The 16353-nt window shown below is 41.7% G+C and overlaps 1 protein-coding gene across 2 annotated transcripts in view; it reads right to left on the reverse strand.

Annotated features, from left to right (window-relative positions):
* Window positions 1-1138: 1138 nt before the first annotated feature.
* LOC111535870 (A-kinase anchor protein 2) overlaps window positions 1139-16353 on the reverse strand; it is a 121992-nt gene continuing 106777 nt past the window's right edge. For both annotated transcript variants that reach the window (XM_023202108.2, XM_023202114.2), the window contains one exon: window positions 1139-5241. In XM_023202108.2, coding sequence (XP_023057876.2) covers window positions 5143-5241 — 99 coding nt within the window. In that variant the 3' untranslated portion in view covers window positions 1139-5142. The remainder of the gene's footprint in view (window positions 5242-16353) is intronic.

The following is a 16353-nucleotide window of genomic DNA, read 5'->3' on the forward strand; positions in this document are numbered from 1 at the left end:
GGTTCAAATGCAAGCACTACCATTTACAAGCCATGCATTGAAAAACTAACTTCCCGGGGCTGCAGTTTCCTACTGTGTAAAATGGAAATCAATATAAATATAAATATATCATAGTCATGGAGAGCCTGGAGTGCCTGTCACATACTCAGTGACATTCACAAGTGTTATCCACTGTTGCGAGACTTTGATCAAATTTTTAAAGGGGTGCCCCCACTTCCAAATCAGAACTCTCACCACTTAGAGGTTGAAAGATGTCAGCCCCGACAGGTGCCACAGAACACCCCCAGATGCTCAGAACAGGAATATATGGTTGGAAATCCTGGGGAGAAAAAGGCTGGAAGAGTTACAAATGGGGAGAGAGAGAGAAAGGCAGCTGGAAAGGAAGTACCAGGAAGAGGAGGGGCCGAGGGAAAAACCAGGAAACTGATGGTCAGGGGCCAGGGGCCCAGGGGCCCAGGGCTGGGTGATGGGATGGAGGAGCTAGAGACTGAAGCGGGAGGGAGGAAGTAGAAGGGAGGACAGGCGGAAATGTGGGGAGGATGCTTCCTGATAAACCTGTGGTCTTTGCATGCTCTTGAAATGAGTAAATTTTGTTAAGTAAATTATATCATAATAAAGCTCTAGAAAAAAAGAAAAAGAAAGAAAGAAAAGAAAAAGAGTTGGGGGTAGAAGAGTAGGAAAATAAAGAAACCAGAGTAAGAGTTTGGGGAAAGGAGCTTTATGTTGAATACAACAAAAGGAGTCCTTCATGTCAACATGTGGCCATCAGCTATTCCTTGCAGAGGAGAGCCAAATACAGGTGCTCAGAATGTATTCTAAAGGTTAGAGCCAAAAGCTACAGGCAAGGCTGGAATTTACAGTTCATCCTGCTGTTTGTCCAGCTCTTGCTGTGGCTTCGAGTCTATGTCCTCAAGAGGCACCTGCAGCTTCTGGCATCTAGCCAGGGTGGCTGGGGACAGCATTGAAAAGGGGACTGTGGGAACAGCCGGGTGCAGCAGTGTCCCCTCAGCTCAGATTGGTTCCTTTGTTCCAAACATGAGGAAGCAGAAGCTGTCACACAGTAGCGGCCAAGGACGCTGGCGTGCCACTGTTTGGCCCAGTCTTCCACCCTCCCTCACGGTCAAACAAGCAGCCATTATTTATAAAAACTCAACACACGTTGGATTTTAATGAGAAAATAACTGTATACTTGCATTGAATGCCTCACAATCACTATAAAACCAAAGCAGGATAATAACATTTAAGTGGTTAACATACACAGGAAAGCCAGATACAGAGTATAATTTCCAAACACAATATTGCTGCTTTTTCCCCCTCCTTCCCCAAAAAAAGAAAAACAAAGAAAACATAATTTGGGTAAAGAGCAACACAAAATCAAAATTGGCAGCTCACTGAATGCTTAAAATTCAGGAAATTGGTTCTTTAAACTAAAATGGAATATATTCACCATCTCTAACACTTAGGCTACTTTTTTTTCAATATCTAGTTTAATTAAATCCATTCTTTAGTTGGGAAAAAAAAGGTTTAATTATTCATCTTCAGAGACAAGAATCAACACTGTTTTAGTGTTCCTTGTTACGCTTTATATATATATATGTGTGTGTGTATATATATGTGGACATTGATCTATATACGGCTTATATGTCATTGTCTAGGGTGAGCAGCATGCATGGGTATGAAGAGGCAAGTAAATTGCATTGTGTCATCCAAGTAAAACATAGCCCGGCCTCCTGCCACTGACAGACCCTGTTTCCATAATTTCTGGATGAGAAAGCCAAGGCATGTCAGTAGTTAATCAGCTCCGGAGGAAAGTGAACACCTATAAACACGGCAGAATGCGAATACTTCCAGAAAGGCTTTTAACATCTACAGAATCTAAACATTTTGTAAGAGGTGAGGTTAACAAGCTTGCGTGCTATTTGGGGGTGGGGCTGAGCATCAGAGGCAAAGTTTTTTGTAAGCCTCTTTCTCTCGATGGATTAGGCAGGAATGACTTTCCTCCAGGGGACGGTCCCATCTTCAGAAAGTTAAAAGGGTCCATTTGGGATCCCAGAGCCTAGCACGGTGCTATGTACAAAGTGGTGGCCCAAGGTTTCTTGAATGAATAAAAAACTCAAGAGCACAGAGAAAATCTGGCTCTCCCAAGTAAACTGTAATTTACATTTTAATGGGATTATATTAGGATCTTCAGTGAGTGGAGCAAGAAAATAGACAGCAGTAATCCAGAAGGCAGCACAGGAGTACTAGCAAAAGTTAAGAGATGTAGGGGCCACAGTGAAAACAGCTTTGTGACTGTGGGAGAGTCCCAGAAACAGCATTTCTTTCCTTATCCACACACGGAGCATGGCCCAAGAACCCCCAGCTCTGTATCTTTAAGCAATAAGTGCTCTGGTTCAGTCAACTGTGGTCAAAGACCACATCATCTGCCTCTAAAGCGATTCCATGAATAGTGTGGCCTCTTAAGCTTTTCTCTTAGCTGTACATTCTCTTGTCAAATGTAGGTTTCATGTAGCACATGGTTTCCTTCAAAACAGAACAAAAAACTTTACGGTGAGTCATAAGGACGGTTTCCTCTTGTGAAAAATGGGGAAGTTAGTCTATATCATGTCTATGGTCTCTACCAGATCCATGAGTCAGAGAAAACATGAAGCACATCACATTTTTTGTGCAATCCATAGAACTATCCCACTCTCCAGCCATCCTAACTGCCACTGTGCCTGGGGCTGTGCAATGCTACTGCCTCCTCTGTTCTTATCCCTGTGCCTGCTTTGGGAATGCCCCCCTATTGCTGGGTTCTCAGCCCAGGCATCTGGGACCTCTGGCTGGAAATCCTCAGGTAAAGACGATCCTCCTTCCTGGGTCCTCCCATTTCATGTCAGGACTTCTACTCTAACACGGATCTCATTTTCCTGAGAATGTTAGTCTCCATGCCAGCCTCCCTCACTATAAAATGAATTTCTTGCAACAGGGATCTTACTTGTTTTGTGACCCCAGCGGCTAGCACATTTTGTTGAGAATTCATTCAAAATATTCAGGAGAACAAACCATATAAAGATGGTGCCAATTGCCCATGTGCTCTTTTGGCTGCCATCTGTAGAATGTGGCTTCAAGTTACTGGTTCCCTTGGCAGTTTTAAAGGATCCTTGTTAGTAGATGGTTCCATTTTTTACTTTGTGCCTACTTCTTATCTGTGAATACATGTCCCCCCCAAGAGTCAACACTAGTCTAATAAAAGAAGGAAATGTGCATTAACATCTACATACAAATTTTGTGAAATTGCTACTTGTTAGAATAACACACTAGAGCTTATGACATAATATAAAAACAAAAATGGTTTTTAGTGAGGTCTGACTTAATTATTGCTTTTTTTAAAAACCACAGTTTTAAAACAAAGAAAAAAAAAAAAAAAAAAAGAAGGCTGGTTGTTTTTTTTTCTCAAGGCCAGAACTGAAAATTTTCTCATCCAGAAATTTAGGGCACCAATTATTGAATACCCTTATCATATTGCTTTAAATGACAGAAAGATTAAAGCTGGCATCCTCTATAGTATACTAAGCATGAATATAAAGCATGAGAATAAATAGGAGACTTTCCTAAATGTCAAATTACAAAACTGCTCAAAACTTTGCAATTGTGACTCATGCAAATACCTTGTTAGGTCAACTTAATATTACAAATACTGCATCAGCTTGGTGCCTTTATATCCCTTTTCATAAAAAAGAAATTCTCACTCCACTCCTGAAGCCAGCAAACAGCTTTGGAGGAATTACCTGTACACCCAAGTGCCATGGTCACTCTGGAATTTTAATCCACATACATACACACATACACCCTTACTCCTGAACATACGCATTTTACACAAACACACAATGGTGTACACACACACACACACACACACACACCATCTTTAGGATTTGTAGCTGATTCCAAGCCTGTACTTAAATTTCTATTCTATATTTTTCTTTGTATCATCCTGAAAAACACTGGTTGCTCAGCAAAAATAGTATCTCTTACCTCCTATTTTGTTCCCATTCTTCCTCCCTCCCTCCCTTTTTCTCTCTCTACCTTCATGACTTTTCTTTCGTGTTTCCTTTCTGACTGATCCAAAAAGAATCCACCATTCTTCTTCCTATCTCTAAGGCCCACTTTATAAAACAAAATAGTTATAAACACCTTTTTATTTCTTGTCATCTACCTCTCCAAGGCAGAGTTCACCTTTTTTTTCAATTATTACCACTCTAAAAATGCCCCCACCATCTTGAACCAAGTTGTTCAATGTGTACAGATTCTATACATGTATATATTCACCCATCCCATCATAAAAATAGTTGTTGCCCACTAAATATAGTTTTCCTATGAAGAAACGTAACTGTGAAAATGTGTTCTCATAAACTGCAGATCAGCGAATATTATAAGCAGACACGATCCTAAAGCTAACATCATCCATTTGGTTTGGTTTTCTCTTCCCCTTTCTCAGCCTCCTCACGTAGAATAGATTGTGTTTGTAACATGAAGAAATATTGTCTTAAAACATCGATTTTATGAATTGTGATCATGAGTTGTTCTCAATTAAAAATAATTAAATGTAAGAGAAGTGGAATCATAACTGCCTCTTCTGGGCAAATATGGAGAGAAACGCCATTCATTTTATGGCTGCTGGAGAAAATGGAGTTAATGCAACACCCTCCGATGCTGCGAGTGACAGGTGGGAAACTGGTGCAGGGAAATATCCTGTGCCATGTAGGCTGCACCAGCCTGGGCCCTACTGCTCTCTAAGTGGCCCTATCCCCATTGTCCTTCATCACCCAGAGAGGCTGGTCTCAGTTCTGCCTGTAGCAACTATGTTGATTTGCTTGTAACATCTTTTGTCCTTTTGGATCCATTGTGGATTGGCCCAAAACCAGACACAGGGACTGAGTCACCAAAAAAAAATCCTTTCTCTTTTGACTCCTGGGTGTCCAGAGTCTGATGGGTGAACTTCCTTTTTGTTTCATCATTGTGTATTGCAGCTTCTGGTCTACATAAGGATTGCTGAGTTTGTTTGCACTTTAATAAATAGTCCATTAAAATGCTTTCACTTGTTAAATTTCTTGGTTTCTTGGTCTCCCAAGCACCGCAGACGCTTCCTGGGTTGAAGGAAGTTTATTCGTTGTCTTCTTCCTCCTGGTTGGCATAGATCCCTGCTTCCCAGCGCAAAGCCAGTGCGCTCTTTCTTCGATTAACCCGTGTGGCCTCAAGGACCTGTAAAGAGAGGGAAAAAAATTATGCAGAGTTCATGGATGTTAATTATGAACACAAACCAACTTCTTTCTTTCTTCCTTTCTGTTTATCAACTTGAGAGGAGAAAGTGATAAAGTACTGCTGGGAGACAGGAGGGATACTGGAAAAATGGGAATGGGCAGTTCTGGTTATGCATTCATCTCACAGCCAAAATTCATCTGCTACTTGACTCCTAGTTTTCACTATAGAGAGATTTAATTTTCATGAAATGTTCTGCAAGTTTTTGAACTAGCTATGATTCTGCATGAAGTTTTCAGATAAAGCAGATCTCTACACCCAACAGATCAGTGCTGTCCAGCTGACCTTTGTGCAATGATGAAAATGTATCTCTGCTATCCAATATGGTAGCCACTAGCCATATGTGGCTATTGAGCAATTGAAATAGGGCTAGTGTGGCTGAAAAGTTAAGTATTTATGTTTATTTCATTTTAGTTAATTTTAATTTGAATAGCTCCATGTGACTAGTGATTACCATATTGGACAGCACACTATAGATGATCTCAGTCTCTTCATAAACAAGCAAACCAGAAAATAATTCCAAACAATGAGACCAGTGTGGATTCAGTCCATCAAGCTTTGCAAATCTATATAAGCCATGATGATATTTATAGTACAAAAACCTACTTGGGCAAAATTAAACTAAAAAAGCCATTACATGAAAAAAAAAAAGTTATTGGATCAATAAAAGCAATCTCAGCATTCTGATGCAACCTCGGACCCCATAGGCTAATCAATGAAATGAAAGATGACAACATTAAGGACAAGTAGGCTCACTACCACTGAGGGAGAGCCTCCCTTCCTTCCGTTCACTAGAGCAGTCCATGGACTCCTGAGAAGAGACTTCAGCCTATCTGCTCCAGTTTCAGTTTGATCAAGAAAAGATTCCAGATTAATGGCACTTAGGTTGCCAACATATGAAAAATGGTTCTATATCATGACACTGCAGCAAAAACAAGCCCAGGCATTCTTACCAATTGCTCTGGCATTTCCTTAGGACGTATAGTTTTTGATTTTAAAGAAAAGTCCAATAGAGCCAACATTGGTTGATTATCCAAACTGCAATGAAGGCATTGCTTATTCTAAATATAATCAGTTAGGCAAGGGACAGTGATGTTGGTGACATGGATTGGCTGTGTCCCCACCCAAATCTCATCTTGAATTGTAGCTCCCATAATCCCCTCGTGTAGCAGGAGGGACTCGTGGGAGGTAACTGAATATGGGGGTGAGTTTTCCCATGCTGTTCTCATGATAGTGAGTAAGTCTCACCAGACCTGATGGTTTTATAAAGGGCAGTTCCCCTGCACACACTGTCTTGCCTGCTGCCATTTAAGACATGCCTTTGATCTTCCTTCGCCTTCTGCTGTGAGACCTCCCCAGCCATGTGGAACTGTGAGTCCATTAAACTTCCTTTTCTTTTTTTTTTTTTTTTTTTTTTTGAGGTGGAGTCTCGCTCTGTCGCCCGCACTGGAGTGCAGTGGCCGGATCTCAGCTCACTGCAAGCTCCGCCTCCCGGGTTTACGCCATTCTCCTGCCTCAGCCTCCGGAGTAGCTGGGACTACAGGCGCCCGCCACCTCGCCCGGCTAGTTTTTGTATTTTTAGTAGAGACGGGGTTTCACCGTGTTAGCCAGGATGGTCTTGATCTCCTGACCTCGTGATCCGCCCGTCTCGGCCTCCCAAAGTGCTGGGATTACAGGCTTGAGCCACCGCGCCCGGCCCTTCCTTTTCTTTATAAATTGCCCAGTCTTGGTTGTTTCTTCATAGCAGTATGAAAATTGACTAATACAGTTGGCAACTCCAGAGAAGCAAGGAGATGCAGTTACAGGCTGAGGTGGGAGCCCAGACATAAGCAGATTCTGGGTAGATGGGAGATCAGGGGGTCTATCTCAACCTGCTTCTCTGAACCTTTGCCAAATAAATGCACCACCAAGAGCTTCAACGTGTTTTCCTCTGGGAAGCCTCCTCCATTCTTCCTCAGTCATGTTTGCTGAATGAATGATGCACTGTTAAGCACATAAGCCATGTGTGTTTTGCATAATGTGTTTTGCATATAAACATACCATGGTCACTCACTCAATATCCACAGATATCTAAGAATAAGAAATTAGTAGGAGGAAAGCATGCTTCCAAATCTGCTATAGTTAAATAGAGAAATTTTCTAATAGTCTAATGTGTGGTAGCACAGAACTGAAAAACAGCACTGGACTGCACGTGGAAGTCCTGGGCTCTATTTCCAGTTTTGTCCTTTGTTGTTCATCTTTTATCTCACATTTCTTATCTATAACATGGAGAACACAGCTACTCCACTTCACAGGCTTACTCAGAAGGCACTGTGGTCTCTGAAGTCCAGCAGGTCTACTTCAAATCCTTGTGACCTTGGAAAAGTCACTTACCCCTGTGCCTCAGTATCCCCATGTAAAATGGGGATCATAAAAACTACAGCCTAAAGTTGGACAGAGAAATCAATGAGGCAATGTATGTAAAGTACAGTTCCCAGTGCATAGTAAGCTCTCAAATAGAGCCTAATATGATGGAATAATTATTTCTATCATCATGTGAAAGGGATTTATACATTATGAAGTGGCATACAAATATAGGGCATTTTATAAATAACTCTACATTGTATAAAAGGATCATCTGTTTGCCTTGCAGATTGCAGATACAAACAGAAAGGTTTACATCAAAGCTAAAAATAAATCTAAAGTTCTAAAAATTATGATCCCCATCCTCTTGGAATGTTTTTTGTCTTGTTATTTAAACCCTATTTTGATTCTCAAACAACTTGGGCAAATTGAGTTTGCTCTACTCTTTAGGAACTCTTGTTACAAGCCATCTATCGATCCAATTTACTCATATTTATTAGTTTCCTACCAAGTATAAGGCACGGTGCTTCTTGTTGAGGATAGAATAGTCCCTTCCCTCATGGAGCTTAGCGATGAAAAGTGTAATGGGCAGAAAAATAATATTCGTAACTATGGAAACGTTTAACATAGCTTGGGTTTGGATGTCTACTTGTCAAGAGCTCAAGTAATTCACTTACACCCACAACAAGCTCTCTTTTCTTAATTCATTCCCCTAGTTTGTATGCCCACTTACCATGGTCACACGATCACTTACCATGGCCATACAATAAATTTCTAGTGAAATCTAAAGCTGCTAGTAATGGCACAGACAAGAAAATAAACATCATTACTGAAATGCCTGGCAACCTTGATATAAAGCTGTCTTTGGGTTCGTAAGGCTTATGACCCAGGGCTGTCTGGGAATAGAGCTGCCCCACAACTGGTCTTCAGAAGTTTCAAAAACCAAGGTATTTGCATGAGCATCTGTTCTGTAATTAATTCAGACGTGTGTGTGTGTGTGTGTGTGCGCGCGCGCGCGCGCGCATCTCTAGCAAATTTAGAGCTTTTATTACTAGTTTATTACTGCATATTAACTTTACTTTCTAAAGTTCATTCCTTTATTTTCTGGGCAAAAAGGCACATGTCTCTGGGGCTCTAATAACAGACATACTCACGTCCTAAGTTCTATGTTACTGTTTGAATCCTCACCACTAGTCTACGAAATTTATGCTGTTATTACTCCCATTTTTTATATGAAGAACGTGAAGCACAGGGAGGTTAAGTAACTTGCCCAGAATTACCCAGTTAGCAGAAGGCAAAACCAAGATTTGAACTCGTGCAGAGTTGATGCTTGAGGCCACCAGACTATATTGCTGCCCAGTGACTGTAAGGAGTCCAGAAGGAGACACATCAGAGAGGAGCAATCAACACTCCCCATGGAAATGGAAAGGGGAAAACAAAAAAGGATCTGATTTAAAGTTTTATTGTGGCCGGGTGCAGTGGCTCAGGCACTTTGGGAGGCCAAGGTGGGCAGATTGCTTGAGATCAGGAGTTCGAGACCAGCCCGGCCAATATGGTGAAAACCTGTCTCTACTAAAAATACAAAAATTAGCTGGGCATGGTGGCTGGCACCTGCAGTCCTAGCTACTTAGGAGGTTGAGGCACGAGACTCGCTTGAGCGTGGGAGGCAGAGGCTGCAGTGAGCTGAGATCACACCACTGTACTTCAGCCTGGGTAACAGAGTGAGACTGTGTCTCAAAAAAAAAAAAAAAAAAAAAAGTAAACTACATAAATCAATAAAGTTTTATTGTTTTCACAAATTCACATTCAGGTCTAGTGGGGAATAAAAAACAATTCTCTCTCCACAACCCTTTAATATTAATTTTTCTCTCTAATGTTTAGGGAATTCAAGTGAACTGCTTAACTTTGAATAGCTATCAATATAGACAATTTTAATTTGGACATATGAAACAAAAGACAGATATGTTAAATAGTGTCACCCTATTCATATTAATATTTATATTTCATCTTCCAATCTGCTTTTAAATTGAAGACAGAGTGGGCCCAACTCTATCTTCCTTGGATATATTTAACCAGATTTTCATTGTTTTAAATGGACTCAAAGGGGAGACGGGCTAAGTCCTAATTTTCAAACTGCCATCCTCCAGATGAGAATCACAATTAGACATTAAAGAAGGTACAGAATGATATTCTCAGTATTCATTTGATATCTTATGAAAGGAAATTACTGATAATCAGCAGGTCAGCTCTATATTTAAATATAATTCTTTGGCTAAATAAGAGACCAAAAACTTATTATGCCACAGGTTAATGCAACCAACTTGAAAAATAATTTACAATATCTAGTAAATGTTAGGATGTATCGGGCTAGTAGCCAGTGCTTCTACTCCTAGATATAGAGAGAGGTTCTTCCATAGGTACATAAAGAGACATGTATAATAACATTCATAAAAGCATTATTTCTAATGGTAAGAAAAACTGGAAATTGTCTACATTTCCATAATAGAAGATTGAATAAATAATGATATATTCATTCAATGGAATACCATACAGCAGTTATAAAGAATGAACCAGAGCCACAGTGATCAACAAGGACACATCTAAAAACAATGCAGACAGAACAAAGTCAGGAGCGGAAGATACGGCAACACGATTTACCATTTATAGAATGTCTTTAAACATGCAAAAATAAGGTATTGTTTGTGTATATACACATGTGTAGTATAAGTATAAAACCATGCAGGGAAATGATGAACAACAAGCTCAAAAACAGTTACCTCTGTGAGACTGTAGGGGAGGAGGGAACTGGGAGAAGTAACGAGAGGGCTTAAATTGTATTCTTTTAAAAATATTTAATATCATGAAATGATAAGAATGGACAAAGCTGGGCAGGTGGGTTTTATTATTTTATTATCTTATATTATTTTGAATGCCAGTTCCATGATATCAGGGACTTATTTTGTTGACTGCTGTATTCATGGAAGCCAGAACAATGCCTGACACATAGTAGAGCCTCGAAAATTGTTCAATGAATGAACGAATGATTCTCTCTACAATTCTGTAGATTTGAAATAATTCTTTTAAAATCAAAATAAAATACAGAAATAAAAATATGAAAAATATTGTGCTTTCTCAGCAAAAAGAAAAACTGGACAAAATAGAAAAAAAATTAAAAGAGAAAAATATGCCTTCTCATAGCACATAGATTTGTGAAATCTGTGTAAAAGGGAAGAAGAAGACTTTTGGGGACTGGGAACAGTGGCTCACACCTGTAACCTCAATGCTTTGGGAGGCTGAGGCAGGAGGATCACTTGAGGCCAGGAGTTTGAGACCAGCCTGGGCAACATAGAGAGACCCTGTCCCTACAAAAAAATAAAATAAAATAAAATTAGCTGGGCATGGTGGCACACATCTGTAGTTCCAGCCCTTTGGGAGGCTGAGATTGGAGGATCGCTTGAGCCCAGGAGGTCAAGGCTACAGCGAGCCATGACTGCACCACTGTATTCCACCCTGGGCGACAGAGTAAGACCTTGTCTCTTAAACAAGGAGGCTTTTGGAGAAATCAAGGCTTAGAGTTTCTAAAAAATACACGTTTAAAGATTGGAGGGAGGGAGGCCTGGGATGGTTCACATTTGATAAATTTATAGATTAGGATGGTTCATATTAAATCTATAAAATGGAGCTTTCTAGCTTTATGTTAAGGTAAACAAAGAACGGGTGAAAATCAATAGCTCAATCTGCATGAGCTGCACTGTTTTCCAACCAGATCAAGTATACTTGCTATTAATGCCTGAAGAAACTTTAAAAACCAAAATAGCCCATCACTTATGTCCTCTGGTCCAAACGTCTTCAAGATCCGTGAGCAGGCAAGGTCTTCCCCAGTACCCTCCCACTCGCCCCCACAGCACAGCACAGCACAGCAAAGCACACCATTGTGTATCACTGTTGCATGGACTCCAACATTTTGAGGCAGTCCCATAGTTCAGAAAAGGCACAAAAAAATACATATGGAGACAAGTCATTTTTCTTGCCATTTTCATTTAACTCATCAGGAAATGGAAAACCACAACAGCATGCATCTGGATCATGCATTCAGTAAGACCAAGACAAACAAATTGAAAAGTACCTCGGAAGTCACCTTGCAAGACAGTAACTTAGAAGTGTACTGGCAGAGAGGGAAAAGACCAGGGTTAGTACATGGCAGTGACACACTTACAGAACACCCCCTAGCTGGGAACAGGTACCACACCAGAAGAGGATGGGAGGGGAAGTAATACCAGGAGGCCATTCTACACCCATGCCAAAACTTTCTCCAACTGATATTAGTTTATAAGTCTTTCCTTTGCAGCAACTAGATACTCTGTTGTTCACTAATAAAAATATCAGATAAGCTGTACTTTGCTAATTCAAAACGTTGCTTTCATTTTCTGCCCTTTGAATTAACAAGATTCCTTCCCCTCTGTACACAACCAGCTGCCCACCAGCAAGGTTGTTGGGGGCCATTTTGGATTTGCTAGAATCTGTAGCCAAATAGCCTTTCTCTTCCCGTATGTTTCTCTGAACCCCAAAGCCGTCGTGTAACCTGTTGTTCCACTAAAAGAAGATCCTAATCACAGGAGTTGGTTTGTGAAGGCAGATTCTCTGAAACTGGCCTAAGGGTAGTCCTGCCTAGAGAGACCACACAGCCTCCCTCATCAGAACCCTGGGGACCTGGGTAAGTTCCTGAGAGTGGGATCATCCTTTGATAGCAATTTCGGGTGATTATTTAGGATTATTAGTATGAGCACTTAGGAACTGAAATGATCCTTTTGTTCCTATAGGAGACTAAAAGTCTTCCGCAAGGTACAGAAAAAAATGGCCTGACAATGGAAAATGAGATAGCAGGACCAATTTGGGACATCCCTCTCCAGAATTATGGTAATGAGCACAAATTTACACTGCCTGGGGCATTTAAAGCATTTATTGGTTTGGGGCATTGATAGCCATAGACTAGTTAGGTGGGATCCCACATCTGTGATTGCTGACTGCTTCTTATATGTAACACTTAGGAATTATAGTTCTGTCATGATTGGGCTAATGGCTGGGGGCTGACAAGTCAGGAGCTCTTCTCTCTCCTTCGCACCTTCACTAGGGTATGAGTGAGAACCCAAGAGAGAGTTAGGGAAGCACAAGGCATCACTGAGCTTCCTGTAGAGTCTGGGGGAACAGGAGGCAGATGGGCTTCCTTCATCCCCTGAGCGAGAGGATGGCCACAACTCTCAATGCATATCCTGGTCCGGAAGGGTAATATGTGCCAGGAACTCTCAGTTTTGATGTAGCTCAGGAGAACTGACAAGGTCTTCTCTTGTTCCAAGACAAGACAGAGTGGTTGGATGACCTCTCAGTAATTAAGTCATGAGATGAGAGAGAGAGAGAGAGAGCACACAGGAAAACCCCACTGAGAGCAGATCCTGTGCTAGAAGTAAAGATGGGGCTGAACATCCAGAAGGCTGTGATTTGGACTCTGGTCAGCATCCCTTCAACTGAGAAAGGCAAAGCAAACCCTCGAGATGTTTATGAGCATCACTGACTCGATGACCCATCATCTTCACTTTCTGAGGCTCAGGTCAGGTTAGGGAAATAATTGGCTGGAAAAATACTGTTTGCCTAAATACAGTCATGTCACTTAGGACAGACTGATAAGTCATAGTTTCCTAAAGGGATTCTTCATGCCTGAAGGAAAAACATCCAAATAGTCCATCACTTGTGCCCAGTGATCCAAATGTCTTCCAGATCCATGAGTGGGCAACCCCACCTTGAAGGCAGTCCCTTTGCAAGGCATCAAGAAGCCCGTTAGGAAACTAGGATTCACTCGTCCATTAGGAATTGCATGACTGAGCAGAAATGGTATGAGACCCAGATAAGGGGACATTTCTACATAAGAGAACATTTCCAGATAAGAGAAACCCACAATATGAATAGGACTGCTGCATCTGCATGTGTGGTGCGTGCACTGCACAAAAGCGTCAGACTAAAGGGATGAATGGTACTAAAGCCCAGTCCCCTGCTCTACCCCCAAAATGTGTGGCTGGTGCAGGGCTGCATCTTCATAGAGGAACAAGGGTGACTTTTTTCCTTATTCACACAAAGGCCTTGCATAAGTTGGTAAACAGCCCTGGGTAAGTGGGTGGGGATGGGGATAGTAATCCTCCTGTCCCCAGAATTAGCCAAGAGGTCCATTAATAAGTGAGACTGGAGACACTCATTGGTGACTTCAATATGCAGGACAAAGAAATCAGCCCAGGTGGGTGAAGGCTATGGCCACTAAAGGGAGTACTTTGCTCAAGTTCTGAGTTAGTAACAAATATGGCCGGTTGGGGATAACCTTTGGATAACACCACTCCCTGACTCCCATAAGCCAGGGGTCTCTCTGCATATGACTTTTTATAAAGAGGAAAATTGGAGAGAGCAGGGCCCTGAGCTGAGTCCCTGTGGACAGGACCTCAGAGGCCACTAAAACTCTGATGGTGCTCGGGGCTCGGGGCCTCAGGGGACACTGAACTTGTTTTGATGGCAAAGATCAGTGTTTCTCACTCAGCAAAACTTCCGCCATAGCTACATTCTATCCTTCTCCTTCTGTCTTTCACTCTCCTCAATATCATTGTGTTTGACATATCGCACTTTATACACATTCCAATGATCAGTGCCTGTCTTGTCTTTAACTCTGCCTTCTCCTTAGAAGGAATAAAAAATAATTATTATTTTTGCTTAATTCACAAAGAACTGCTAATTTCAATGGCCAAACACATGGTTGTATTCTAATCATGTGACAGGTACTGATTCTCAGGTATGATTTGTCATCTCCAAAAGGGCATGCCAAAACGCTGCCAAGTGGCTTACTGGAAAGAATATTGGCAAATGGAGGTACCAGGGGTGATGCTGGAGGTACATGGGGAGATGCTGGGTATGTAGGTGTGAGCCACTGAGGTGCTTAAAGGGTAGAGAGTCTAAGAAGCCATGTTTCTCCATGAGAATAGTGTATGTAAATGGAGGCTAGAGACCAGAATTACTTTACCTTTAAGAGAATTAACTTTATGCTTCTACGGATAGGTAAGCCGGTTACATAACTCAACCCCCCAGCAATCCATCTGCTCTCTATTACTATCCTTCTGGTATTAAAGAAAAAAAATGGAAAAGGGGCCATAGATCAGTTAGGAAAAAAAAATGAATCTTTGTTCATCCCTACAGGTAAACTTCAACACATTCACCAGTGATCGACATAGATAAAGGAGAAAAGATCCCCTGAATTGGGAGGGCTAGGAGAGGGCTCTCATTTGAAGCCTGACTGATGATCATATCTTTGCTTTAGAAGCAATCTGAATTTGTTGTTTTAGATTTGAACTCTTAAATGAGCATATAGTGGATTGGTAGATTTTGTCCTGATCCTAAGAATTTTCAACAACAGCAAACTTGGTTCTGTTGTAACAGCAATAACAGTGGAAAACATTTGGCTTTGAATCCAAGACCCAGGGATATTAACAGCTTAATTAGTTAGGTCTCTATCTTTTTCAAAACGTTTATTTACTGGGAAATATAGAGAGAGGAGGCTGCCTCTTCACTTCGTAAGTGAAGGGCAATCAGCATATTAAAACCTTGATTCCAAGCAGCTTCATTCATGCAAAGGAAAAATCCAACCTGGTGGGCATTTGTTAGGTGGCTGCCAGAGTGTCAGCATGTGCACGAAAGAGTTTCCAGCCCTCTGCCTTTATGAAATGAGTGAGAACTGCCTCTACCCGTCTGTATGGGGTATTTTTCCCTATCATCTGCACTCCAACACAAAAGACATACACAAGTGACAAGTAGAGTGTGCTCAGCAAACACTCACGTGGGTCACATACTAAGTGGTTCTACTTGTTCTTCCCCATCCACATCAGAGTGTGGGGCATCCACTTGGCTAAATTCTACCAAAGCTGCTGATGTATAGAGCAGAGTCACTGGGAGAAAAGAAACCAGACACCTAGAGCACCAAACTTCAGAATGATCTAGCCTCTAGAAAATTCTTAAGGTAAACTTTATCCTTTGAAGTGGGGCTTCAAAGAAGGGCTGGTGAAAGTGACTGAGGAGCCAGGGAAAAGTCCTACAGAATCACGAAAGGAGCTGCTGGCTCCCCTGCAGTGAAGTTCAGCAGTGGAAATGTCTGCAGCAGCTACCCAGGGCCAGGTGTCATCCCACTGTCTAATACAGTGAACAGCCCAGTAGAATAGCTGCAGCCTAATACAGCAACTGAGACAGTGCTCCATGCAGTTCAGGTGTAAACATAAGGGAAAGCCTGGGAGATGCCAAGTGAGTAGCCAGGCTGCCAGATATCCATCTGCTCTCTTCCTTTCTTTACCACCATATATTTTTAAAGCAACTTTCAGTACCTGGGCTTCAACTCCAGAAATCCTTTAACTTAGGAGCTAGGATATAAAGGCAATAAAGCAGCAGGGAATTCTTTTTTTTTTTTTTTGAGATGGAGTCTTGGCTCAGTCGCCCAGGCTGGAGTGCATCGGCGCGATCTCGGCTCACTGCAAGCTCCGCGTCCTAGGCTCACGCCATTCTCCTGCCTCAGCCTCCCAAGTAGCTGGGACTACAGGCGCCCGCCGTCACGCCCGGCTAATTTTTTGTATTTTTAGTACAGACAGGGTTTCACCGTGTTAGCCAGGATGGTCTCGATCTCCTGACCTCGTGATC

This window comes from Piliocolobus tephrosceles, chromosome 14 (assembly GCF_002776525.5).
Source record: "Piliocolobus tephrosceles isolate RC106 chromosome 14, ASM277652v3, whole genome shotgun sequence".
Lineage (NCBI taxonomy): Eukaryota > Metazoa > Chordata > Mammalia > Primates > Cercopithecidae > Piliocolobus > Piliocolobus tephrosceles.